Source organism: Perna viridis, chromosome 7 (genome assembly GCF_037379345.1).
Source record: "Perna viridis isolate PV_CMFRI_1.1 ecotype Kerala chromosome 7, ASM3737934v1, whole genome shotgun sequence".
NCBI classification, from domain to species: domain Eukaryota; kingdom Metazoa; phylum Mollusca; class Bivalvia; order Mytilida; family Mytilidae; genus Perna; species Perna viridis.
In genome coordinates this window covers 37,391,336-37,417,146 of record NC_142451.1, presented here as the reverse complement: position 1 = coordinate 37,417,146, position 25,811 = coordinate 37,391,336, and the positions used below count along the sequence as shown (strand labels likewise).

General features: G+C 34.4%; 2 protein-coding genes across 3 annotated transcripts; both read right to left on the bottom strand.

Annotated features, from left to right (window-relative positions):
* Positions 1–764: 764 nt before the first annotated feature.
* Positions 765–25,221, bottom strand: LOC148612544 (uncharacterized). 2 transcript variants are annotated; one of them, XM_088594105.1, is made up of 9 exons: positions 25,047–25,221; positions 24,756–24,873; positions 24,329–24,429; positions 22,306–22,447; positions 5,284–5,378; positions 4,010–4,115; positions 3,438–3,522; positions 2,584–2,785; positions 765–1,137 (listed from the first exon to the last, which is right to left on the bottom strand). In XM_088594105.1, exons 1-9 carry the CDS (start codon positions 25,182–25,184, stop codon positions 1,021–1,023), a joined length of 1,104 nt encoding a protein of 367 aa, XP_088450231.1. In that variant the 5' UTR covers positions 25,185–25,221; the 3' UTR covers positions 765–1,020. The 2 variants fall into 2 exon arrangements, with proteins under 2 accessions (XP_088450231.1, XP_088450230.1); XM_088594104.1 differs by lacking the exons at positions 765–1,137; positions 2,584–2,785; positions 3,438–3,522; positions 4,010–4,115; positions 5,284–5,378 and adding exons at positions 14,321–14,693; positions 16,151–16,352; positions 17,005–17,089; positions 17,576–17,681; positions 18,849–18,943 and having other exon boundaries at positions 25,047–25,218.
* Positions 7,542–12,220, bottom strand: LOC148612545 (uncharacterized). Its single transcript, XM_088594107.1, has 5 exons — positions 12,063–12,220; positions 10,789–10,894; positions 10,218–10,302; positions 9,361–9,562; positions 7,542–7,914 (listed from the first exon to the last, which is right to left on the bottom strand). The coding sequence occupies exons 1-5, from the start codon at positions 12,186–12,188 to the stop codon at positions 7,798–7,800; spliced, it is 636 nt and encodes a 211-aa protein (XP_088450233.1). The 5' UTR covers positions 12,189–12,220; the 3' UTR covers positions 7,542–7,797.
* Positions 25,222–25,811: the final 590 nt, after the last annotated feature.

The following is a 25,811-nucleotide window of genomic DNA, read 5'->3' as shown; positions in this document are numbered from 1 at the left end:
TTGTTCGAGTTCTAGCGGATACAAAAAGTCTGCGTAGTTTCGGCAAGCTCTGGCATAACGTATGAGCTGTGATATGAACACTCCATATGCAGGTGCTGAAGGGATGTTGCCACAGATGAAAGGAAAGTTGACAATTCTGAATGAAAAGTCATCACGTTTGTCGTAAAGTTTGGTCAATAGTTTTCCGTTACCATCGATTTCTAAGTGTAGTTCAAGATATGAGGCTGACTTCACAATATCTGTAGTATCCTTTATCTCAAGTTCTTTTGGGTAGATGCGATGTATCAAATCAGCTATAAAGTCAGCCTCATAAGAGTGACGAAATAGGTCAGGAAGTAAAGGAGCACAATTTGCTCCCATTGGAATGCCGACCGTTTGTTGAAAAACACGTCCACCACACTGGACAAATATGTTGTCGATTAAAAATTCCAAAGCTTGATTGAAAGCTAGCTCATAACATATTGAAACGTGACAATACCACCAAATCTACCAGCATTAGAAATAGCCAGTCAATACAATTCAAGAATGGTTACTAGAAAGGTTAATATATATAATTATAGGATCATAAAAATCATTATGCAATATTTGCTTTTGTACATATTGACTGCCCTTGAGTCTATCACCATGGCCATTTTTAACTAAAACGAATTGCTATGAAACAAGAAGTTATAAGGTACATATACACTCGTTTAGCTATCATCATTTGTTTTTTAACTGAAAATAATAAATAGCACACTCTTCTCTAATATGAAATAAGAAATGAAAAGGCATATACATGTATATTCTCATTTAGATATCATCATGACCATTTTTTTTTATTTCTCGCTCATCTCTGATATACAAAATGAAATGATAAAGCATAAAGTCATTGAGCTATCACCATGATCATGCACAAGTTTCCTTTATACTTGTGTTTTATTAAAAAATCGGGTACAATTCTATGTGTTCATTTAAACATATCACTGGAATATTCTTAGGTCAATCCTACACACGTATAACACTTCCTGTTCAACGCGAACACTAGCTTTTTGTCCGTTCAATTTTTTCGTGTTTCTCTGTATGTGGATTCATATGAACAATTTCCCATTTCTTCATCCAGGGACCCTGTATAGTTGTATCAAATTCATCATCCTGTACCTGTAATGCAATGCATGTTTGTTACCATATATTCAGATGGAACATGCAATTTCGATGTATATGAACAGCGTGATGTTGCATAACTTTTTCAAGGCGTAGGGATATTATGTCATATAATTTTATGACTAACACGGAACTTTTGTTTTACTTGGCCATAGTAACACATATGCATAATGTTCTTTATAAATCTCTGACAACGCAATGTATACACATACAAGTATATGCAATTTTGCAATAACACTATTAAACCGGGCGGATTGTCACGCCATTCGGAACTACTCTGACATTTCCGTTGCACGAAAAAATTGTCAATCGGAACACCTCAGCCTTTCTAGTTACACAAAAAAGAAACCTAAGAGACACTAGGGGATACAAATGCGCAATTATTTGTTTACATTCTACCGGGAACTTTTTTACCCCAACATGGTACTGAGTACTGAATACAAGGTGGTACCTGATTGGTTGGATATGGCTTGAAATTTATTTTCATTTCAAAGCTTACCCATTTATGATTGATTTTATTTTGGTAATAATTAATAAAATGTTATAGGGTTGAAATGATTTCTCATAAATGAAATCTAGGTGCTTCATTTTTTTTGCAGTGTATTTTGTGCTGAATTTTCAAGAGTCCATAACAACTGAAATTTAGGTCAACTTTTGCCGCATGACCATGTACTTTTTTTTTGTGCAAATAAAAAGTATGCTTTTCTAGTTTTAGGAACAGAAACTCATTTTCTGCTAATTTGTGTTGTTTTCTTGAAATTAATTTTCAAACTACATAGGTACCCTATGGAAAATGCATTACAAATAATTGCGCTCTTGTATCCTAGGGGATGGATCTGTCTGGAATTTGACCGATTCGATTCTAAAATTATAGTTAAAATGGTTGAATTTTTTACGTTCACTTTAATTTTTCTTAGAAAAATTCTTGGAAGAGTTGTTCTTTATTTCTAGCGCTATCCAACTAAATTTTTATCGCCACCTAGAGGATAGAACTACTTTGATTCGCGTATGACTACAATGCCAGCAATTTTTTTCAAGAAGAAATTCTCTATTCTGCATTTGATGTTATTTTTCTAGTGTAACGGAAATGGCTGAGTAGTTACGATTGAAAAAAATTGTGTAAATAGGAAGGCTGAGGAGTTCCGATTGATTGTAAGTTCATTTTCCATTTACAGTTTAATAATTCTTAACCCATCGGATTTAGAAGTCTGCATTAGACACCGGACAGTGCAGTGACCGGGAAGTATACTGAATTGCGGTCAACCACATGTACTTAGTGATACTTAGAGGCCTTGATTTTTAAAATATTAAATTGTGATTGCCGTAAACACCTTAAATTTAGCAGATGTAAATCGACGCTACTAAATTTAACTTGGAGGCTGCAGGAGACAACAAATGAGGCAGCATTGCAGAAGAATACAAATATGGCGTCGATCCATTTACCTCTATAACGTCCTTTACTGATTCTTTTTGTACATGATTCCTGTCGATAGCACAAAAAGATTCCCAGTCCGGTTTCAAATTTGGGTCCTTAGATGACCGCATAACGACTCCGTGTTTTAGGTTCCATAACCCATACGGAGCATTTGGTTTCTGCCATCGTAAATCTAGGCTCCAACGTACGTCATCAGAAATATTCGGTAGGCTTTAAAATATAATTATATTGACTCTTCATTATGAGTTTCCAAAGTAAGCAATTCAACGAACTTTTTATATAAAAAAAAACTAATTTAAAGTAGTACAAGACTTTAAGACCAAACCCTGACTGTAAACCGTGAAATTTTCACGGCAGGTTATTTTTCGCTTTTTTCGCATTAAGACCTGTAACGCAAAAACAGAAATAAACAATCGCGAATAGTGTCCTCGTAGAATATAACAATTCGATTTTAGAAACGATCGCGAATTCAAGTATCGTTTCATCATGCGTTTTCGTTTTTATTACTTGCTCTTTTTTTGTTTTTGTTTTTGTTTTTTTTTGTTTTGTTATTCTCTGTTGTTCTGTTTATTTCCATTATATCTTATTCTAAGGGTAAAATGTGGGTTGATTAAAGTATTATAATCGATACAGTTCATGAGTTGGATTGTCATATCAACAAGGTTTGTTAAACATTAGATTTACGTTATATAAAAGTCTATGTAAGAAAGAGAACACATTCCCAGAGAAATTCAATATCAAAATATCATATGGCTTTTTTTCAGAGTCCATTGCCTCCCCTTTCACATTTTACGCTAGGTTGTGATACATTTTAGTGTTTCCGTACTTAAAACTCAACAAAGAAGCTAATAAACAAACGAACCTACGATGAGGTGTTAAGTTGTTAAAAAGGACCATTCCTCCATACGGGATCACACATTTTTCTGTATCATGTTCAAAATCAACATCTTAAAAAAAAATGAACTACAGTAAAGTAGTTATGAAACTCAAGCATGGTCTGCATTACTATTATACAGTTTAGATACACCACGGATGCTAGATAATTTTCATATCACATGCAGATTAATAAACAAGAGTTTTAGACTGGAAGAGTTAAAGAAAACACATACATGTATGTATGTAATTATCTCGCACTATAGTTAAATTGCATACACTAAAAGGTCAAGTGCGTCGACATGGTAGACGGAAGCTTCACCAAATGTATGCCACCAGGTGTATACGGTTAATTCAACTAATATGTATAATAGAGATATTAATCTGTTTCTCGGCTGACTACTACATTACACTACATAGGATATACCTTAATTAATATCTTATTTCCTACATAACGTACATTATGTAAGCATGCGCACAAAGGAGGCTTATTTTGCCATGTAGGTGGTCTGTCCGAATTAACAGAAGATTCCGTGAATGAAAAGGACTTATAAAACAAACCCAGTGACTTTTCCATCTCTCCTTCCTCCATCATAACATACCAAGTGTTCCCATAGCAACACTGGTGGTTGGCTACTCTTCCTTTTAAATGAGCTTTCTTTACCATCTGTAAATATTGTAATATTAAGTAGCAGGTTTCTGGAACAGGGTTATAAAGTCCCTACAGAAGTTTTATGGTCGCACCTAGTCCATGCTCTCTGTTTTAGTGGAGTCCGAGTTGCTCATTTACTTTTGTTACATTGTATCTAATTACTTTAGTTACTTAATGATCTTTGTTGTGTTTGTCTGTTTTCCCTGTCTGGTCTTTGTCCCTGGACTACATTCTTTTGATTACTGCTATAAGCTTGGTGCCATTAATTATTCTTGTACATGAAATTAGCACATTATAAGAGTTATCATTCTTGATTTGGTTGCATTGGGATGATTTTAGTGGGAGATGAATGTATGATTTTCTAAAAAGTACAGATCTGAATACAGAAATGATTATCGTTATGTGAAAGTATATTAGAATATGTAGACTTAATAAGCATCTTTTGTTTGGTGTGTTTTTCTACACCATGAATTACTTTACCATTGGCATGTCTGAATTTTATGTGTACTGGTACTTAATTTCTATTAATTATAATACTTTAATATCAAAATTGAAATATGTAGACTTTCCAACCATGAATCACATTTTGCATGATTCTTACCAGAAGTGTTACTTAGATACTATTTTAAATGATGCTTTAAGTAATACTTACTTGCAGATGATTCAAATATAACAAAGACTTACCCTACCCTAGAGACTGTATAATATTTATTCAGTTTTTTTAGAAGTAACAGTTTGCTTTCTAGGCTGGTTTGTGTTTTTGAGATATTGTTTTAGCCGTGGTTTTCATTTATTTAGTTTTTTATCAGATACTAAAAGAATTTGAAACGTATGCTATCTTCAGTCAGTAATGTAATAGTAACAGGACTTCAAATACATTTACTTAGTGTCTACACGTAATGGAACAGTGTCACTTTCACCATGTATAAGAATTTGCGGACTCAATACTCGCAAAAAAATACTCAACATAGTATATTTAAGAACCACTGGATCGATATTACTGCTGGTGGACCTGAGGTCCCCGAGGGTATTCACGAACCCAGTAGTCAGACTTGTCTGACCCCGAATAATATCATATTTTATCTACCCTATCTATGAAATCTTGCAGTATTCCAAATTTAAAAATACGTAAAACACCGAGGCTTCATTCCTTGCATTGCAACTTCTCGGACACCCCACTTACCTCCATTCCACCATTAAGTTCATTGGTATCCAGAAGAGGTATCCACGCGGTTGGTATGAATACTTCGTACGACTCGTTGTCAAAGTAGGCACTGTCTGAAAAAAATATTGAGATGAGAGCAGACATAAGTGATCTGTTCTTTCATTTATAAGTCAAAGTAGAACTCCGGAGTAGTAAATGGTGAGAGTCTGGTGTTTTCGTAATAAAGACCACTTGTTGTTTGGAAGCCAGTAACGTGCCAAGGAGCTAGAGACTATTCAAACGTAGTAAGCGGTGTTACAGATGTTTATTTTGAGTTATGAGTGGAAGTATTAAGGACCATTCTGTATAAGAAAATTAATCAGGCAATGATTGGCATATGATTTTTCTCCAGTTGGTCTCTTTGCCTCAAATATATTTCATTACATCTATATAACAATCACATAGCTATTTAACTTTATCCTGAATCATCTGTGACGTATTTGTTTTTTGACTACTTATATAGAGAAAAATTGTCATTTTTCCATACTTGCATTTCAACGAAATTTGACCTATCAATAATTTTACAAACACTTTGTTGCTAATATCTAGGGGTTATGACGTATAAATACTTAGATAATGCCATTAAATATTTGCGTTTTTTCTTCATATGCCACACCTTATTTACATTTTGGCCGATTCTTAAATAGAGAGGTATTTAACTACTTATTGAAGAAGTAGTTTGTGAAGCAGGCATATATTAATTATATTAATTATGGGTGGAACTACAAATGTACATCAGAATTCTATTCACGCAAGTCCTTATACATTTACAGGTAGTTACACATATAGTACAATAGTTTGAGGTTGCGCCCTATGTGACAGAAATGATATTTAGTGTGTGAAAGTATTGGAAACAGAGAAGGGTGCAATGGCGGATCGCGATATTTACCAAAGGGGAGGGGGCAAACCATGGGCCTAAATTATTCTTCAAGAAAAATATGCAAAACTATATCCTTAACATACATTCCTGTTTATACAATGCTACATAATGAATTTGCTTGATTATTCATTGAACTATATCGCTTTCTGAGTTTTATCAATGTTTGAACGTAAAAGAGTAATCAAGGGAACCAAGGTTATAGCGGTAATCAAAAGAATATAATCCTGGGACAAAGACCAGACATGGAAAACAGACATACACAACAAAGAACATAAAGTAACTAAAATTATACACACAAAGTAACAAAAGCAAATGAGTAACTCGGACTCCACTAAAAACTGGGAGCATGGACCAGGTGCACCGGTAGGGTAAGCGTCCTCTGCTTTTCTAGAAACACCCGCCGAGTTGCTCATAAAAAGTCAAGTCCGGGGTAGACAAACGAGGAAAGGAAAACTATGGCCCGTTGAATAAATCAGTTTTCATGGTGCAGATGGATACACCATAACGATCCACGAGTTCATGATGACGACCATAAAACTTCTGTAGTGATGACTTCAATCTTGTAGCAACATAACCCTGTTCCAGAAGCCTATTTGTTCGAGTTCTAGCGGATACAAAAAGTCTGCGTAGTTTCGGCAAGCTCTGGCATAACGTATGAGCTGTGATATGAACACTCCATATGCAGGTGCTGAAGGGATGTTGCCACAGATGAAAGGAAAGTTGACAATTCTGAATGAAAAGTCATCACGTTTGTCGTAAAGTTTGGTCAATAGTTTTCCGTTACCATCGATTTCTAAGTGTAGTTCAAGATATGAGGCTGACTTCACAATATCTGTAGTATCCTTTATCTCAAGTTCTTTTGGGTAGATGCGATGTATCAAATCAGCTATAAAGTCAGCCTCATAAGAGTGACGAAATAGGTCAGGAAGTAAAGGAGCACAATTTGCTCCCATTGGAATGCCGACCGTTTGTTGAAAAACACGTCCACCACACTGGACAAATATGTTGTCGATTAAAAATTCCAAAGCTTGATTGAAAGCTAGCTCATAACATATTGAAACGTGACAATACCACCAAATCTACCAGCATTAGAAATAGCCAGTCAATACAATTCAAGAATGGTTACTAGAAAGGTTAATATATATAATTATAGGATCATAAAAATCATTATGCAATATTTGCTTTTGTACATATTGACTGCCCTTGAGTCTATCACCATGGCCATTTTTAACTAAAACGAATTGCTATGAAACAAGAAGTTATAAGGTACATATACACTCGTTTAGCTATCATCATTTGTTTTTTAACTGAAAATAATAAATAGCACACTCTTCTCTAATATGAAATAAGAAATGAAAAGGCATATACATGTATATTCTCATTTAGATATCATCATGACCATTTTTTTTTATTTCTCGCTCATCTCTGATATACAAAATGAAATGATAAAGCATAAAGTCATTGAGCTATCACCATGATCATGCACAAGTTTCCTTTATACTTGTGTTTTATTAAAAAATCGGGTACAATTCTATGTGTTCATTTAAACATATCACTGGAATATTCTTAGGTCAATCCTACACACGTATAACACTTCCTGTTCAACGCGAACACTAGCTTTTTGTCCGTTCAATTTTTTCGTGTTTCTCTGTATGTGGATTCATATGAACAATTTCCCATTTCTTCATCCAGGGACCCTGTATAGTTGTATCAAATTCATCATCCTGTACCTGTAATGCAATGCATGTTTGTTACCATATATTCAGATGGAACATGCAATTTCGATGTATATGAACAGCGTGATGTTGCATAACTTTTTCAAGGCGTAGGGATATTATGTCATATAATTTTATGACTAACACGGAACTTTTGTTTTACTTGGCCATAGTAACACATATGCATAATGTTCTTTATAAATCTCTGACAACGCAATGTATACACATACAAGTATATGCAATTTTGCAATAACACTATTAAACCGGGCGGATTGTCACGCCATTCGGAACTACTCTGACATTTCCGTTGCACGAAAAAATTGTCAATCGGAACACCTCAGCCTTTCTAGTTACACAAAAAAGAAACCTAAGAGACACTAGGGGATACAAATGCGCAATTATTTGTTTACATTCTACCGGGAACTTTTTTACCCCAACATGGTACTGAGTACTGAATACAAGGTGGTACCTGATTGGTTGGATATGGCTTGAAATTTATTTTCATTTCAAAGCTTACCCATTTATGATTGATTTTATTTTGGTAATAATTAATAAAATGTTATAGGGTTGAAATGATTTCTCATAAATGAAATCTAGGTGCTTCATTTTTTTTGCAGTGTATTTTGTGCTGAATTTTCAAGAGTCCATAACAACTGAAATTTAGGTCAACTTTTGCCGCATGACCATGTACTTTTTTTTTGTGCAAATAAAAAGTATGCTTTTCTAGTTTTAGGAACAGAAACTCATTTTCTGCTAATTTGTGTTGTTTTCTTGAAATTAATTTTCAAACTACATAGGTACCCTATGGAAAATGCATTACAAATAATTGCGCTCTTGTATCCTAGGGGATGGATCTGTCTGGAATTTGACCGATTCGATTCTAAAATTATAGTTAAAATGGTTGAATTTTTTACGTTCACTTTAATTTTTCTTAGAAAAATTCTTGGAAGAGTTGTTCTTTATTTCTAGCGCTATCCAACTAAATTTTTATCGCCACCTAGAGGATAGAACTACTTTGATTCGCGTATGACTACAATGCCAGCAATTTTTTTCAAGAAGAAATTCTCTATTCTGCATTTGATGTTATTTTTCTAGTGTAACGGAAATGGCTGAGTAGTTACGATTGAAAAAAATTGTGTAAATAGGAAGGCTGAGGAGTTCCGATTGATTGTAAGTTCATTTTCCATTTACAGTTTAATAATTCTTAACCCATCGGATTTAGAAGTCTGCATTAGACACCGGACAGTGCAGTGACCGGGAAGTATACTGAATTGCGGTCAACCACATGTACTTAGTGATACTTAGAGGCCTTGATTTGTAAAATATTAAATTGTGATTGCCGTAAACACCTTAAATTTAGCAGATGTAAATCGACGCTACTAAATTTAACTTGGAGGCTGCAGGAGACAACAAATGAGGCAGCATTGCAGAAGAATACAAATATGGCGTCGATCCATTTACCTCTATAACGTCCTTTACTGATTCTTTTTGTACATGATTCCTGTCGATAGCACAAAAAGATTCCCAGTCCGGTTTCAAATTTGGGTCCTTAGATGACCGCATAACGACTCCGTGTTTTAGGTTCCATAACCCATACGGAGCATTTGGTTTCTGCCATCGTAAATCTAGGCTCCAACGTACGTCATCAGAAATATTCGGTAGGCTTTAAAATATAATTATATTGACTCTTCATTATGAGTTTCCAAAGTAAGCAATTCAACGAACTTTTTATATAAAAAAAAACTAATTTAAAGTAGTACAAGACTTTAAGACCAAACCCTGACTGTAAACCGTGAAATTTTCACGGCAGGTTATTTTTCGCTTTTTTCGCATTAAGACCTGTAACGCAAAAACAGAAATAAACAATCGCGAATAGTGTCCTCGTAGAATATAACAATTCGATTTTAGAAACGATCGCGAATTCAAGTATCGTTTCATCATGCGTTTTCGTTTTTATTACTTGCTCTTTTTTTTGTTTTTGTTTTTTTGTTTTTTTTTGTTTTGTTATTCTCTGTTGTTCTGTTTATTTCCATTATATCTTATTCTAAGGGTAAAATGTGGGTTGATTAAAGTATTATAATCGATACAGTTCATGAGTTGGATTGTCATATCAACAAGGTTTGTTAAACATTGGATTTACGTTATATAAAAGTCTATGTAAGAAAGAGAACACATTCCCAGAGAAATTCAATATCAAAATATCATATGGCTTTTTTTCAGAGTCCATTGCCTCCCCTTTCACATTTTACGCTAGGTTGTGATACATTTTAGTGTTTCCGTACTTAAAACTCAACAAAGAAGCTAATAAACAAACGAACCTACGATGAGGTGTTAAGTTGTTAAAAAGGACCATTCCTCCATACGGGATCACACATTTTTCTGTATCATGTTCAAAATCAACATCTTAAAAAAAATGAACTACAGTAAAGTAGTTATGAAACTCAAGCATGGTCTGCATTACTATTATACAGTTTAGATACACCACGGATGCTAGATAATTTTCATATCACATGCAGATTAATAAACAAGAGTTTTAGACTGGAAGAGTTAAAGAAAACACATACATGTATGTATGTAATTATCTCGCACTATAGTTAAATTGCATACACTAAAAGGTCAAGTGCGTCGACATGGTAGACGGAAGCTTCACCAAATGTATGCCACCAGGTGTATACCGTTAATTCAACTAATATATATAATAGAGATATTAATCTGTTTCTCGGCTGACTACTACATTACACTACATAGGATATACCTTAATTAATATCTTATTTCCTACATAACGTACATTATGTAAGCATGCGCACAAAGGAGGCTTATTTTGCCATGTAGGTGTTCTGTCCGAATTAACAGAAGATTCCGTGAATGAAAAGGACTTATAAAACAAACCCAGTGACTTTTCCATCTCTCCTTCCTCCATCATAACATACCAAGTGTTCCCATAGCAACACTGGTGGTTGGCTACTCTTCCTTTTAAATGAGCTTTCTTTACCATCTGTAAATATTGTAATATTAAGTAGCAGGTTTCTGGAACAGGGTTATAAAGTCACTACAGAAGTTTTATGGTCGCACCTAGTCCATGCTCTCTGTTTTAGTGGAGTCCGAGTTGCTCATTTACTTTTGTTACATTGTATCTAATTACTTTAGTTACTTAATGATCTTTGTTGTGTTTGTCTGTTTTCCCTGTCTGGTCTTTGTCCCTGGACTACATTCTTTTGATTACTGCTATAAGCTTGGTGCCATTAATTATTCTTGTACATGAAATTAGCACATTATAAGAGTTATCATTCTTGATTTGGTTGCATTGGGATGATTTTAGTGGGAGATGAATGTATGATTTTCTAAAAAGTACAGATCTGAATACAGAAATGATTATCGTTATGTGAAAGTATATTAGAATATGTAGACTTAATAAGCATCTTTTGTTTGGTGTGTTTTTCTACACCATGAATTACTTTACTATTGGCATGTCTGAATTTTATGTGAACTGGTACTTAATTTCTATTAATTATAATACTTTAATATCAAAATTGAAATATGTAGACTTTCCAACCATGAATCACATTTTGCATGATTCTTACCAGAAGTGTTACTTAGATACTATTTTAAATGATGCTTTAAGTAATACTTACTTGCAGATGATTCAAATATAACAAAGACTTACCCTACCCTAGAGACTGTATAATATTTATTCAGTTTTTTTAGAAGTAACAGTTTGCTTTCTAGGCTGGTTTGTGTTTTTGAGATATTGTTTTAGCCGTGGTTTTCATTTATTTAGTTTTTTATCAGATACTAAAAGAATTTGAAACGTATGCTATCTTCAGTCAGTAATGTAATAGTAACAGGACTTCAAATACATTTACTTAGTGTCTACACGTAATGGAACAGTGTCACTTTCACCATGTATAAGAATTTGCGGACTCAATACTCGCAAAAAAATACTCAACATAGTATATTTAAGAACCACTGGATCGATACTACTGCTGGTGGACCTGAGGTCCCCGAGGGTATTCACGAACCCAGTAGTCAGACTTGTCTGACCCCGAATAATATCATATTTTATCTACCCTATCTATGAAATCTTGCAGTATTCCAAATTTAAAAATACGTAAAACACCGAGGCTTCATTCCTTGCATTGCAACTTCTCGGACACCCCACTTACCTCCATTCCACCATTAAGTTCATTGGTATCCAGAAGAGGTATCCACGCGGTTGGTATGAATACTTCGTACGACTCGTTGTCAAAGTAGGCACTGTCTGGAAAAAATATTGAGATGAGAGCAGACATAAGTGATCTGTTCTTTCATTTATAAGTCAAAGTAGAACTCCGGAGTAGTAAATGGTGAGAGTCTGGTGTTTTCGTAATAAAGACCACTTGTTGTTTGGAAGCCAGTAAAGTGCCAAGGAGCTAGAGACTATTCAAACGTAGTAAGCGGTGTTACAGATGTTTATTTTGAGTTATGAGTGGAAGTATTAAGGACCATTCTGTATAAGAAAATTAATCAGGCAATGATTGGCATATGATTTTTCTCCAGTTGGTCTCTTTGCCTCAAATATATTTCATTACATCTATATAACAATCACATAGCTATTTAACTTTATCCTGAATCATCTGTGACGTATTTGTTTTTTGACTACTTATATAGAGAAAAATTGTCATTTTTCCATACTTGCATTTCAACGAAATTTGACCTATCAATAATTTTACAAACACTTTGTTGCTAATATCTAGGGGTTATGACGTATAGATACTTAGATAATGCCATTAAATATTTGCGTTTTTTCTTCATATGCCACACCTTATTTACATTTTGGCCGATTCTTAAATAGAGAGGTATTTAACTACTTATTGAAGAAGTAGTTTGTGAAGCAGGCATATATTAATTATATTAATTATGGGTGGAACTACAAATGTACATCAGAATTCTATTCACGCAAGTCCTTATACATTTACAGGTAGTTACACATATAGTACAATAGTTTGAGGTTGCGCCCTATGTGACAGAAATGATATTTAGTGTGTGAAAGTATTGGAAACAGAGAAGGGTGCAATGGCGGATCGCGATATTTACCAAAGGGGAGGGGGCAAACCATGGGCCTAAATTATTCTTCAAGAAAAATATGCAAAACTATATCCTTAACATACATTCCTGTTTATACAATGCTACATAATGAATTTGCTTGATTATTCATTGAACTATATCGCTTTCTGAGTTTTATCAATGTTTGAACGTAAAAGAGTAATCAAGGGAACCAAGGTTATAGCGGTAATCAAAAGAATATAATCCTGGGACAAAGACCAGACATGGAAAACAGACATACACAACAAAGAACATAAAGTAACTAAAATTATACACACAAAGTAACAAAAGCAAATGAGTAACTCGGACTCCACTAAAAACTGGGAGCATGGACCAGGTGCACCGGTAGGGTAAGCGTCCTCTGCTTTTCTAGAAACACCCGCCGAGTTGCTCATAAAAAGTCAAGTCCGGGGTAGACAAACGAGGAAAGGAAAACTATGGCCCGTTGAATAAATCAGTTTTCATGGTGCAGATGGATACACCATAACGATCCACGAGTTCATGATGACGACCATAAAACTTCTGTAGTGATGACTTCAATCTTGTAGCAACATAACCCTGTTCCAGAAGCCTATTTGTTCGAGTTCTAGCGGATACAAAAAGTCTGCGTAGTTTCGGCAAGCTCTGGCATAACGTATGAGCTGTGATATGAACACTCCATATGCAGGTGCTGAAGGGATGTTGCCACAGATGAAAGGAAAGTTGACAATTCTGAATGAAAAGTCATCACGTTTGTCGTAAAGTTTGGTCAATAGTTTTCCTTTACCATCGATTTCTAAGTGTAGGTCAAGATATGAGGCTGACTTCACAATATCTGTAGTATCCTTTATCTCAAGTTCTTTTGGGTAGATGCGATGTACCAAATCAGCTATAAAGTCAGCCTCATAAGAGTGAAGAAATAGGTCAGCAAGTAAAGGAGCACAATTTGCTCCCATTGGAATGCCGACCGTTTGTTGAAAAACACGTCCACCACACTGGACAAATATGTTGTCGATTAAAAATTCCAAAGCTTGATCGAAAGCTAGCTCATAACATATTGAAACGTGACAATACCACCAAATCTACCAGCATTAGAAATAGCCAGTCAATACAATTCAAGAATGGTTACTAGAAAGGTTAATATATATAATTATAGGATCATAAAAATCATTATGCAATATTTGCTTTTGTACATATTGACTGCCCTTGGGTCTATCACCATGGCCATTTTTAACTAAAACGAATTGCTATGAAACAAGAAGTTATAAGGTACATATACACTCGTTTAGCTATCATCATTTGTTTTTTAACTGAAAATAATAAATAGCACACTCTTCTCTAATATGAAATAAGAAATGAAAAGGCATATACATGTATATTCTCATTTAGATATCATCATGACCATTTTTTTTTATTTCTCGCTCATCTCTGATATACAAAATGAAATGATAAAGCATAAAGTCATTGAGCTATCACCATGATCATGCACAAGTTTCCTTTATACTTGTGTTTTATTAAAAAATCGGGTACAATTCTATGTGTTCATTTAAACATATCACTGGAATATTCTTAGGTCAATCCTACACACGTATAACACTTCCTGTTCAACGCGAACACTAGCTTTTTGTCCGTTCAATTTTTTCGTGTTTCTCTGTATGTGGATTCATATGAACAATTTCCCATTTCTTCATCCAGGGACCCTGTATAGTTGTATCAAATTCATCATCCTGTACCTGTAATGCAATGCATGTTTGTTACCATATATTCAGATGGAACATGCAATTTCGATGTATATGAACAGCGTGATGTTGCATAACTTTTTCAAGGCGTAGGGATATTATGTCATATAATTTTATGACTAACACGGAACTTTTGTTTTACTTGGCCATAGTAACACATATGCATAATGTTCTTTATAAATCTCTGACAACGCAATGTATACACATACAAGTATATGCAATTTTGCAATAACACTATTAAACCGGGCGGATTGTCACGCCATTCGGAACTACTCTGACATTTCCGTTGCACGAAAAAATTGTCAATCGGAACACCTCAGCCTTTCTAGTTACACAAAAAAGAAACCTAAGAGACACTAGGGGATACAAATGCGCAATTATTTGTTTACATTCTACCGGGAACTTTTTTACCCCAACATGGTACTGAGTACTGAATACAAGGTGGTACCTGATTGGTTGGATATGGCTTGAAATTTATTTTCATTTCAAAGCTTACCCATTTATGATTGATTTTATTTTGGTAATAATTAATAAAATGTTATAGGGTTGAAATGATTTCTCATAAATGAAATCTAGGTGCTTCATTTTTTTTGCAGTGTATTTTGTGCTGAATTTTCAAGAGTCCATAACAACTGAAATTTAGGTCAACTTTTGCCGCATGACCATGTACTTTTTTTTTGTGCAAATAAAAAGTATGCTTTTCTAGTTTTAGGAACAGAAACTCATTTTCTGCTAATTTGTGTTGTTTTCTTGAAATTAATTTTCAAACTACATAGGTACCCTATGGAAAATGCATTACAAATAATTGCGCTCTTGTATCCTAGGGGATGGATCTGTCTGGAATTTGACCGATTCGATTCTAAAATTATAGTTAAAATGGTTGAATTTTTTACGTTCACTTTAATTTTTCTTAGAAAAATTCTTGGAAGAGTTGTTCTTTATTTCTAGCGCTATCCAACTAAATTTTTATCGCCACCTAGAGGATAGAACTACTTTGATTCGCGTATGACTACAATGCCAGCAATTTTTTTCAAGAAGAAATTCTCTATTCTGCATTTGATGTTACTTTTCTAGTGTAACGGAAATGGCTGAGTAGTTACGATTGAAAAAAATTGTGTAAATAGGAAGGCTGAGGAGTTCCGATTGATTGTAAGTTCATTTTCCATTTACAGTTTAATAATTCTTAACCCATGCTCAGAAAATCGGATTTAGAAGTCTGCATTAGACACCGGACAGTGCAGTGACCGGGAAGTATACTGAATTGCGGTCAACCACATGTACTTAGTGATACTTAGAGGCCTTGATTTGTAAAATATTAAATTGTGATTGCCGTAAACACCTTAAATTTAGCAGATGTAAATCGACGCTACTAAATTTAACTTGGAGGCTGCAGGAGACAACAAATGGGGCAGCATTGCAGAAGAATACAAATATGGCGTCGATCCATTTACCTCTATAACGTCCTTTACTGATTCTTTTTGTACATGATTCCTGTCGATAGCACAAAAAGATTCCCAGTCCGGTTTCAAATTTGGGTCCTTAGATGACCGCATAACGACTCCGTGTTTTAGGTTCCATAACCCATACGGAGCATTTGGTTTCTGCCATCGTAAATCTAGGCTCCAACGTACGTCATCAGAAATATTCGGTAGGCTTTAAAATATAATTATATTGACTCTTCATTATGAGTTTCCAAAGTAAGCAATTCAACGAACTTTTTATATAAAAAAAAACTAATTTAAAGTAGTACAAGACTTTAAGACCAAACCCTGACTGTAAACCGTGAAATTTTCACGGCAGGTTATTTTTCGCTTTTTTCGCATTAAGACCTGTAACGCAAAAACAGAAATAAACAATCGCGAATAGTGTCCTCGTAGAATATAACAATTCGATTTTAGAAACGATCGCGAATTCAAGTATCGTTTCATCATGCGTTTTCGTTTTTATTACTTGCTCTTTTTTTGTTTTTGTTTTTGTTTTTTTTTGTTTTGTTATTCTCTGTTGTTCTGTTTATTTCCATTATATCTTATTCTAAGGGTAAAATGTGGGTTGATTAAAGTATTATAATCGATACAGTTCATGAGTTGGATTGTCATATCAACAAGGTTTGTTAAACATTGGATTTACGTTATATAAAAGTCTATGTAAGAAAGAGAACACATTCCCAGAGAAATTCAATATCAAAATATCATATGGCTTTTTTTCAGAGTCCATTGCCTCCCCTTTCACATTTTACGCTAGATTGTGATACATTTTAGTGTTTCCGTACTTAAAACTCAACAAAGAAGCTAATAAACAAACGAACCTACGATGAGGTGTTAAGTTGTTAAAAAGGACCATTCCTCCATACGGGATCACACATTTTTCTGTATCATGTTCAAAATCAACATCTTAAAAAAAAATGAACTACAGTAAAGTAGTTATGAAACTCAAGCATGGTCTGCATTACTATTATACAGTTTAGATACACCACGGATGCTAGATAATTTTCATATCACATGCAGATTAATAAACAAGAGTTTTAGACTGGAAGAGTTAAAGAAAACACATACATGTATGTATGTAATTATCTCGCACTATAGTTAAATTGCATACACTAAAAGGTCAAGTGCGTCGACATGGTAGACGGAAGCTTCACCAAATGTATGCCACCAGGTGTATACCGTTAATTCAACTAATATATATAATAGAGATATCATCTGTTTCTCGGCTGACTACTACATTACACTACATAGGATATACCTTAATTAATATCTTATTTCCTACATAACGTACATTATGTAAGCATGCGCACAAAGGAGGCTTATTTTGCCATGTAGGTGGTCTGTCCGAATTAACAGAAGATTCCGTGAATGAAAAGGACTTATAAAACAAACCCAGTGACTTTTCCATCTCTCCTTCCTCCATCATAACATACCAAGTGTTCCCATAGCAACACTGGTGGTTGGCTACTCTTCCTTTTAAATGAGCTTTCTTTACCATCTGTAAATATTGTAATATTAAGTAGCAGGTTTCTGGAACAGGGTTATAAAGTCCCTACAGAAGTTTTATGGTCGCACCTAGTCCATGCTCTCTGTTTTAGTGGAGTACGAGTTGCTCATTTACTTTTGTTACATTGTATCTAATTACTTTAGTTACTTAATGATCTTTGTTGTGTTTGTCTGTTTTCCCTGTCTGGTCTTTGTCCCTGGACTACATTCTTTTGATTACTGCTATAAGCTTGGTGCCATTAATTATTCTTGTACATGAAATTAGCACATTATAAGAGTTATCATTCTTGATTTGGTTGCATTGGGATGATTTTAGTGGGAGATGAATGTATGATTTTCTAAAAAGTACAGATCTGAATACAGAAATGATTATCGTTATGTGAAAGTATATTAGAATATGTAGATTTAATAAGCATCTTTTGTTTGGTGTGTTTTTCTACACCATGAATTACTTTACCATTGGCATGTCTGAATTTTATGTGAACTGGTACTTAATTTCTATTAATTATAATACTTTAATATCAAAATTGAAATATGTAGACTTTCCAACCATGAATCACATTTTGCATGATTCTTACCAGAAGTGTTACTTAGATACTATTTTAAATGATGCTTTAAGTAATACTTACTTGCAGATGATTCAAATATAACAAAGACTTACCCTACCCTAGAGACTGTATAATATTTATTCAGTTTTTTAGAAGTAACAGTTTGCTTTCTAGGCTGGTTTGTGTTTTTGAGATATTGTTTTAGCCGTGGTTTTCATTTATTTAGTTTTTTATCAGATACTAAAAGAATTTGAAACGTATGCTATCTTCAGTCAGTAATGTAATAGTAACAGGACTTCAAATACATTTACTTAGTGTCTACACGTAATGGAACAGTGTCACTTTCACCATGTATAAGAATTTGCGGACTCAATACTCGCAAAAAAATACTCAACATAGTATATTTAAGAACCACTGGATCGATACTACTGCTGGTGGACCTGAGGTCCCCGAGGGTATTCACGAACCCAGTAGTCAGACTTGTCTGACCCCGAATAATATCATATTTTATCTACCCTATCTATGAAATCTTGCAGTATTCCAAATTTAAAAATACGTAAAACACCGAGGCTTCATTCCTTGCATTGCAACTTCTCGGACACCCCACTTACCTCCATTCCACCATTAAGTTCATTGGTATCCAGAAGAGGTATCCACGCGGTTGGTATGAATACTTCGTACGACTCGTTGTCAAAGTAGGCACTGTCTGGAAAAAATATTGAGATGAGAGCAGACATAAGTGATCTGTTCTTTCATTTATAAGTCAAAGTAGAACTCCGGAGTAGTAAATGGTGAGAGTCTGGTGTTTTCGTAATAAAGACCACTTGTTGTTTGGAAGCCAGTAACGTGCCAAGGAGCTAGAGACTATTCAAACGTAGTAAGCGGTGTTACAGATGTTTATTTTGAGTTATGAGTGGAAGTATTAAGGACCATTCTGTATAAGAAAATTAATCAGGCAATGATTGGCATATGATTTTTCTCCAGTTGGTCTCTTTGCCTCAAATATATTTCATTACATCTATATAACAATCACATAGCTATTTAACTTTATCCTGAATCATCTGTGACGTATTTGTTTTTTGACTATTTATATAGAGAAAAATTGTCATTTTTCCATACTTGCATTTCAACGAAATTTGACCTATCAATAATTTTACAAACACTTTGTTGCTAATATCTAGAGGTTATGACGTATAAATACTTGGATAATGCCATTAAATATTTGCGTTTTTTCTCCATATGCCACACCTTATTTACATTTTGGCCGATTCTTAAATAGAGAGGTATTTAACTACTTAGTGAAAAAGTAGTTTGTGAAGCAGGCATATATTAATTATGGGTGGAACTACAAATGTACATCAGAATTCTATTCACGCAAGTCCTTATACATTTACAGGTAGTTACACATATAGTACAATAGTTTGAGGTTGCGCCCTATGTGACAGAAATGATATTTAGTGTGTGAAAGTATTGGAAACAGAGAAGGGTGCAATGGCGGATCGCGATATTTACCAAAGGGGAGGGGGCAAACCATGGGCCTAAATTATTCTTCAAGAAAAATATGCAAAACTATATCCTTAACATACATTCCTGTTTATACAATGCTACATAATGAATTTGCTTGATTATTCATTGAACTATATCGCTTTCTGAGTTTTATCAATGTTTGAACGTAAAAGAGTAATCAAGGGAACCAAGGTTATAGCGGTAATCAAAAGAATATAATCCTGGGACAAAGACCAGACATGGAAAACAGACATACACAACAAAGAACATAAAGTAACTAAAATTATACACACAAAGTAACAAAAGCAAATGAGTAACTCGGACTCCACTAAAAACTGGGAGCATGGACCAGGTGCACCGGTAGGGTAAGCGTCCTCTGCTTTTCTAGAAACACCCGCCGAGTTGCTCATAAAAAGTCAAGTCCGGGGTAGACAAACGAGGAAAGGAAAACTATGGCCCGTTGAATAAATCAGTTTTCATGGTGCAGATGGATACACCATAACGATCCACGAGTTCATGATGACGACCATAAAACTTCTGTAGTGATGACTTCAATCTTGTAGCAACATAACCCTGTTCCAGAAGCCTATTTGTTCGAGTTCTAGCGGATACAAAAAGTCTGCGTAGTTTCGGCAAGCTCTGGCATAACGTATGAGCTGTGATATGAACACTCCATATGCAGGTGCTGAAGGATTGTTGCCACAGATGAAAGGAAAGTTGACAATTCTGAATGAAAAGTCATCACGTTTGTCGTAAAGTTTGGTCAATAGTTTTCCTTTACCATCGATTTCTAAGTGTAGGTCAAGATATTAGGCTGACTTCACAATGTCTGTAGTATCCTTTATCTCAAGTTCTTTGGGTTAGATGCGATGTATCAAATCCCCGAAATTAGGATTGTTTAAAGATAATACGTCATCTATATAGCGGAAACTGAGATTGAAGGATCTAGCCAAACGATATTTTTTCTTTCTGATCAGATCAGCTATAAAATCAGCCTCATAAGAGTGAACGAAGAGGTCAGCAAGTAAAGGAGCACAATTTGTTCCCATTGGAATGCCGACCGTTTGTTGAAAACCGCGTCCACCACACTGGACAAATATGTTGTCGATTAAATATTCTAGCATTTTGTAAACATCTTCCTCTGTATATTTAGAAGATGATTTGAAGTTATTTCTTACAAAGTATGAGGAATCTCTACCTAGAACTATATATCTGTATCTAGGTGTACCATCTTTTTTGGAAAAACAACGATGTATAATGTTTTTAAGTCGGGATTTTAACTGCGTATGGGGAATAGAAGTATACAGTGTTGAAAAATCATAGGTTTTAATGCTATTATATTCAGATAATAGTCTTGAACTAATTGTCTCCAAAAGATCTTTCGAATTTTTCAGGATCCACACTGAATTAACACCACTACGGGAGTAACAAGTGTTGTGGTAGGACTGCAGACCCTCTTTGACATTTGTGAGTATAGAAGTTAAAAGTTTTGAAAGAAATAACAAAAACAGACTTTTCATAATGAACGCCCTCTATGCGGTATTTTTGAGGGGTGAATAGAAGAAACGTGTACATCGTCACAATGTCAGAGTTTCTGTCTATTGGTTTGATACAAGTGTGCACAGAAGCCCTGGCTTTGTGATGATGGTGTGTGGCAAGAAAAGGGATTTTGGAGCTACTTACCATTGTAAATAGCTTGTCAAGTAAGACAGTATTTATTATCAACGTCGTGACAATTCGAATTAATAATTTCAAGAAATAAATTTAATAATTTATAAAAGTACTTTTTTTTTCATGTAGATTTACCATCTAAAGGAATAGTTTTGTACAATATTCATGTACAATACAAATTGAATTACAGTATTTTTGTTATTCTAACTTGGCTATGTTCGTGGATCCCTAAATAACATTTTTCACTGACTTAACGGTTCCATTCCAGTGTAGCGACTCATCAACACTCTGTTCATGAAGCATGAATTTACGTCTTTCGTTTTAATTTAATTCAAATCAATTCATTTGTTATTAAACAATACATCCTCTATAAATGGAAAAAAAAACTTTTTATTCACCGTAAGAGAAATGACTTTTAATCTGTGAGCACTGAAAAAATCTCAGATTTACTGTTTGTGGCAACATGTTGCACGCCATGGGTAAAACTCATAACAAAGAAGATGACGAATTTCCCACATAATAGGCTATTTATTCAATCATAATTCGACCTGATTTTCGCTCTGTGTGTATTAAGCCTATCTCAATGCTTTATCCGATGAACCAATATGACACTGATTTTAGACGCAATTTGTGACACATATAAGTGACACAGGGTATGAATTCAAGACAAGGGTTAGTTATATACTTTATAAAATTTCGACTTTTTTAGATACAATAATCGAAATTGATCAAAAACGCATTTTCTTATATCTTTGCTACGAATTAACCACTGGAAGTTTGGCTGAAAATATGATTTTGTGTAAATAGCAAACCATAGACTGGAACCTCTTTTTTTAAATTTCTGGATAGGACACCCCTTTCCCAAATTTCTTGATCCGCCCCTAATTTTACCTTGATGCCATGGAACAACTGTTGCTTCATTGTTTGGTGTTTTGGTCCTTAGATTCCAGACCGGAGACCCTGCAATGTCTGGGCCTATCAGTTGCTCTATAACATTCAACAAACGCTCGTTTGACCACAGATCTCTGAATGCCTGTTTAAAAAAATTCAAATGCAACAGGGAATTAAAGTTTATGCGAAATGTCTGGCCTTCCGTGTGAATATATATTGCATCGAAACCTCAAATACTTTTTCAACCTGTAAACCAAGTCTCATCCAAAACAGAGCATTTTGAAATTTCGTTGGGGAATCTGAATTCGTCCGGACTATAGGGTATGCAAGTCTCGTCATGTGAACCCGTTATTTCACGAGAATGTATCCTAATCTACCATTCAAAAGCATGGAGGTAAGTAATTTAGAGAGTGTTGAGTTCAGTGTTAAGGGCAAAACATCTTTTGGTACAAATATCGATGAAAATGACAAATATCTATTTCTACACGATAAAGATATTAAGAAAAAACATAAAATAGAAGATTTTGCATTGTTATACAGCGTTTCGTGTACCCGGAAGTAAACAATTAAATGCAGACCGGTCTTCGGTTTTTAATAGTCCGAAAAGCGGAAGATGACGGAAATAGTAATAAGGTATAATAATAATAAGTAATACTGTATTTGCAAGCAAAAGACAAAATTGCCTAAACCTGCAAATAGTCGCATTCAGTCAACATATGATGTCGCCGTTGAATTTAGAAAGTGATATTAACACTAGATATCAATTTTTATCGAAATCAAACAAATTGATGTTTACATTTTGCTGATTTCGGCGGCCATTTTGAAAAAAATTGTGACTTTCTGACAATTAAAATCTGGCACAACCATTGAATGAAAAAGGCCATGTTTAGCCTAAATATTAATTATCACTAAAATCGAACAATCATATTGAAATTGTGCCGATTTTTGCAACCATTTTGAAAAAAATTGCGGGTTAAAAAAAACGCCTTTGATGGCATTAAGTCGAGAACTACTATTTAAATTATTTTCATACAACTGATTTATAGATTTTTTTTCTCATTTTTCGGGTTTTTTTTGCGACCATTTTGAAATCGGAAGCCATTTTAAGATTTCGTAAATTGCATGAACACCCTCTGAGCGTGTTTGATTGGGATGAGTAATTCCTCGGGCATCTTGACGTCCAGAAAAAAAACAAGCCGCAAAAGTTTGTTTCGGCGACTTAATGATAAAAAAAGTTAAAATAATGAATTATCACTTTGTGATTTGTTACTGAATAAGTGATTTATAAATCGTGTAACCAGAATAATTTTCTATCCCTGACATCTGATCTGTAATCTTGGATATCAAAGGAGTTTGTATTACCAAATTCGGTCGAAGTCCATTAAAGGATGTAGCTTCTTGAGTATTCTTAACGGTGTTACGGGGGACAGGCACTCCCTTCGCAACTTGATGAGATAGAAACACTCGAACATTATAGGCCAGATAAAACGCTCCAAAACAGATAAATTTAAAATGTTGTTTGCAATATATAATCTTGTATTCTGAATCATATAGCATTTCCATTATAAACGCATAACTACATGTACATTTTGTTCATGATTGTAAAAGGCATCAATAAATAATGTTGAGATGGAATTCATGGTTGTCGAAAATGTGGTCTGGGTTCGCACTTCCTTTGGCAATTTAAAACCAATTTAAAACCAAGTCAGAAAACGCTAGAAGTGCCAAAATTAACCCATTATATTAAAAAATGTCTTACATCTTAGAGGGGCATGCCCCTCCTAGATCCTACCGAGTACTCTCACAACTCAATTGCCAAATTTTCTATTATTAAATGAGAATACGTCATGGAACATTGTTTTATTTACTCGCTCTTTAAATACACATACTGAAACAAATGTTAAAGAAACAAGTTTCACAATTTGTTTTATTCTTAACATAAAATTGGACTTAATAAGAGGTAGTGTCTGTGTTTGCTTGTGTAAACAAGGAAGTAATATAACAGAGAAACCATAAACAGAACCTGTGGTAGATCTCCTGTTTTATGTAGAAGAACGTTTGCTCCAGGGAAATCTCCATCAATCTTAATCAGACGTTGGAACAGACCATATTCTTTGTATAAATCTGAAATAGTTTTGTAAAATAAATTATCACTTGAATAATATTTCGCATTTTTGTCCAAAGTCTATAACCGCGAGGTTTTTTTAATTATCGAATGAAATATCACTGGCTTTTTGAAAAGCCTACTCAACTACATAATTTTCATGCGGTGCATGCAAACCCTTTTAATCCGTCTTCTCACAGTGTTGTTAAAAAACGTGTTTTGAAATTAAATCTCAAACTATTTTATTTTATAATCCGATTCCCTACAGCTAAAATTTAAGTGTAAATGCACCAGCAATGTTTTGCATGTATATTGATCAACGGGCTATAAACAAAAACATCTTTACCTGCTATTTTACCAGCCTTGAATAACTTCTGTGCTAAGTCTTCAACTAGATCTGCGATGGCATCTCTAACTGGGTCGAGCTCTTCTCGTCGGAAGAAGTCTTTTATTATGACGTATCCCTAAATTGAAAATAAAAAAAAACAGTTCTGTTCGTTAAAGCAGACAGCATTTTAACAGCTATCCTATGCGGATATCATAACTTGAAATAATGTGATCTAAAGTATTTGGATGAATAAGTAGGGTTGGCGGTAATAAAATTATAATTGATAAATGCTTGCTTTCCAAAACTTACCTCTTCGAAGAATTGCTTGATTATTCCTTCTGGAAGCTGTCCGGCTTTTTGTTCGGTCGGTTGGGTTGGCATAACTCGTAGGTCAAACAATTCTGGATGGTCCTCGTCCACTTTCCCTGGGTATGTTTTCGTCGCCATTTTGATTATGGCACAGTTTACGTGATATTAACTTTGTTTATTTTGACAGATAATACAAAGAATGTACTGACCGTGACATTAATATTTGGAGTGGTTCATTTTAATATTTAATAAGTATCGTTTTCTGCATTCTGCTTGAAAAAAAATTATTGAGACTGAGCCAACACAGGGACTATATAATACTTTTACTATAAAGTCCCTGGGCAAAAAGGCTTTTACTCAATACATTTATAAAATTCAAACACACCAGTTGAAAATAGTTTTTACGGACAGTTTATAGAAGTGTAAGAGATTAATATTTTTCTTTGATTAGCCAGGATTAACTTTGGGTAAAACGTATCTACTGTTGACATATAATAAAGTCCTATCCTAGTCATCAGTCTTTACTACCCGCTCCAAAGTAAAACGTATTTAAGGAACCTCAGTATACACCATTTGAATTTAAAATGAAACCTTCTATCTTTATTTGTAAGCAATTTGTCATCTCCTGGCTTCCGATGTCACGAGGCGGTAAACGTAATACAAATACACGATGAAGCGGGTAATACATCAGGGGATTCTGGGGGTTATGTTACCCTTTTGTAAAAAATGGTCAAAAACTGAGCAGCAAATAACAACCTGAAACGC

Excerpts from the sequence above, each read along its gene's own strand:
- LOC148612545 (XM_088594107.1), bottom strand. The coding sequence starts at position 12,188 with ATGTCTGCTCTCATCTCAATATTTTTTCCAGACAGTGCCTACTTTGAC. Across the intron at positions 10,895-12,062 it reads AACTTAATGGTGGAATGGAG|ATGGTAAAGAAAGCTCATTT; the intron begins GTAAGTGGGGTG and ends CAATATTTACAG. Across the intron at positions 9,563-10,217 it reads AACTTAACACCTCATCGTAG|CCTACCGAATATTTCTGATG; the intron begins GTTCGTTTGTTT and ends TATATTTTAAAG.
- LOC148612544 (XM_088594105.1), bottom strand. The coding sequence starts at position 25,184 with ATGGCGACGAAAACATACCCAGGGAAAGTGGACGAGGACCATCCAGAA. Across the intron at positions 24,874-25,046 it reads TCAAGCAATTCTTCGAAGAG|GGATACGTCATAATAAAAGA; the intron begins GTAAGTTTTGGA and ends TTTTCAATTTAG. Across the intron at positions 4,116-5,283 it reads AACTTAATGGTGGAATGGAG|ATGGTAAAGAAAGCTCATTT; the intron begins GTAAGTGGGGTG and ends CAATATTTACAG.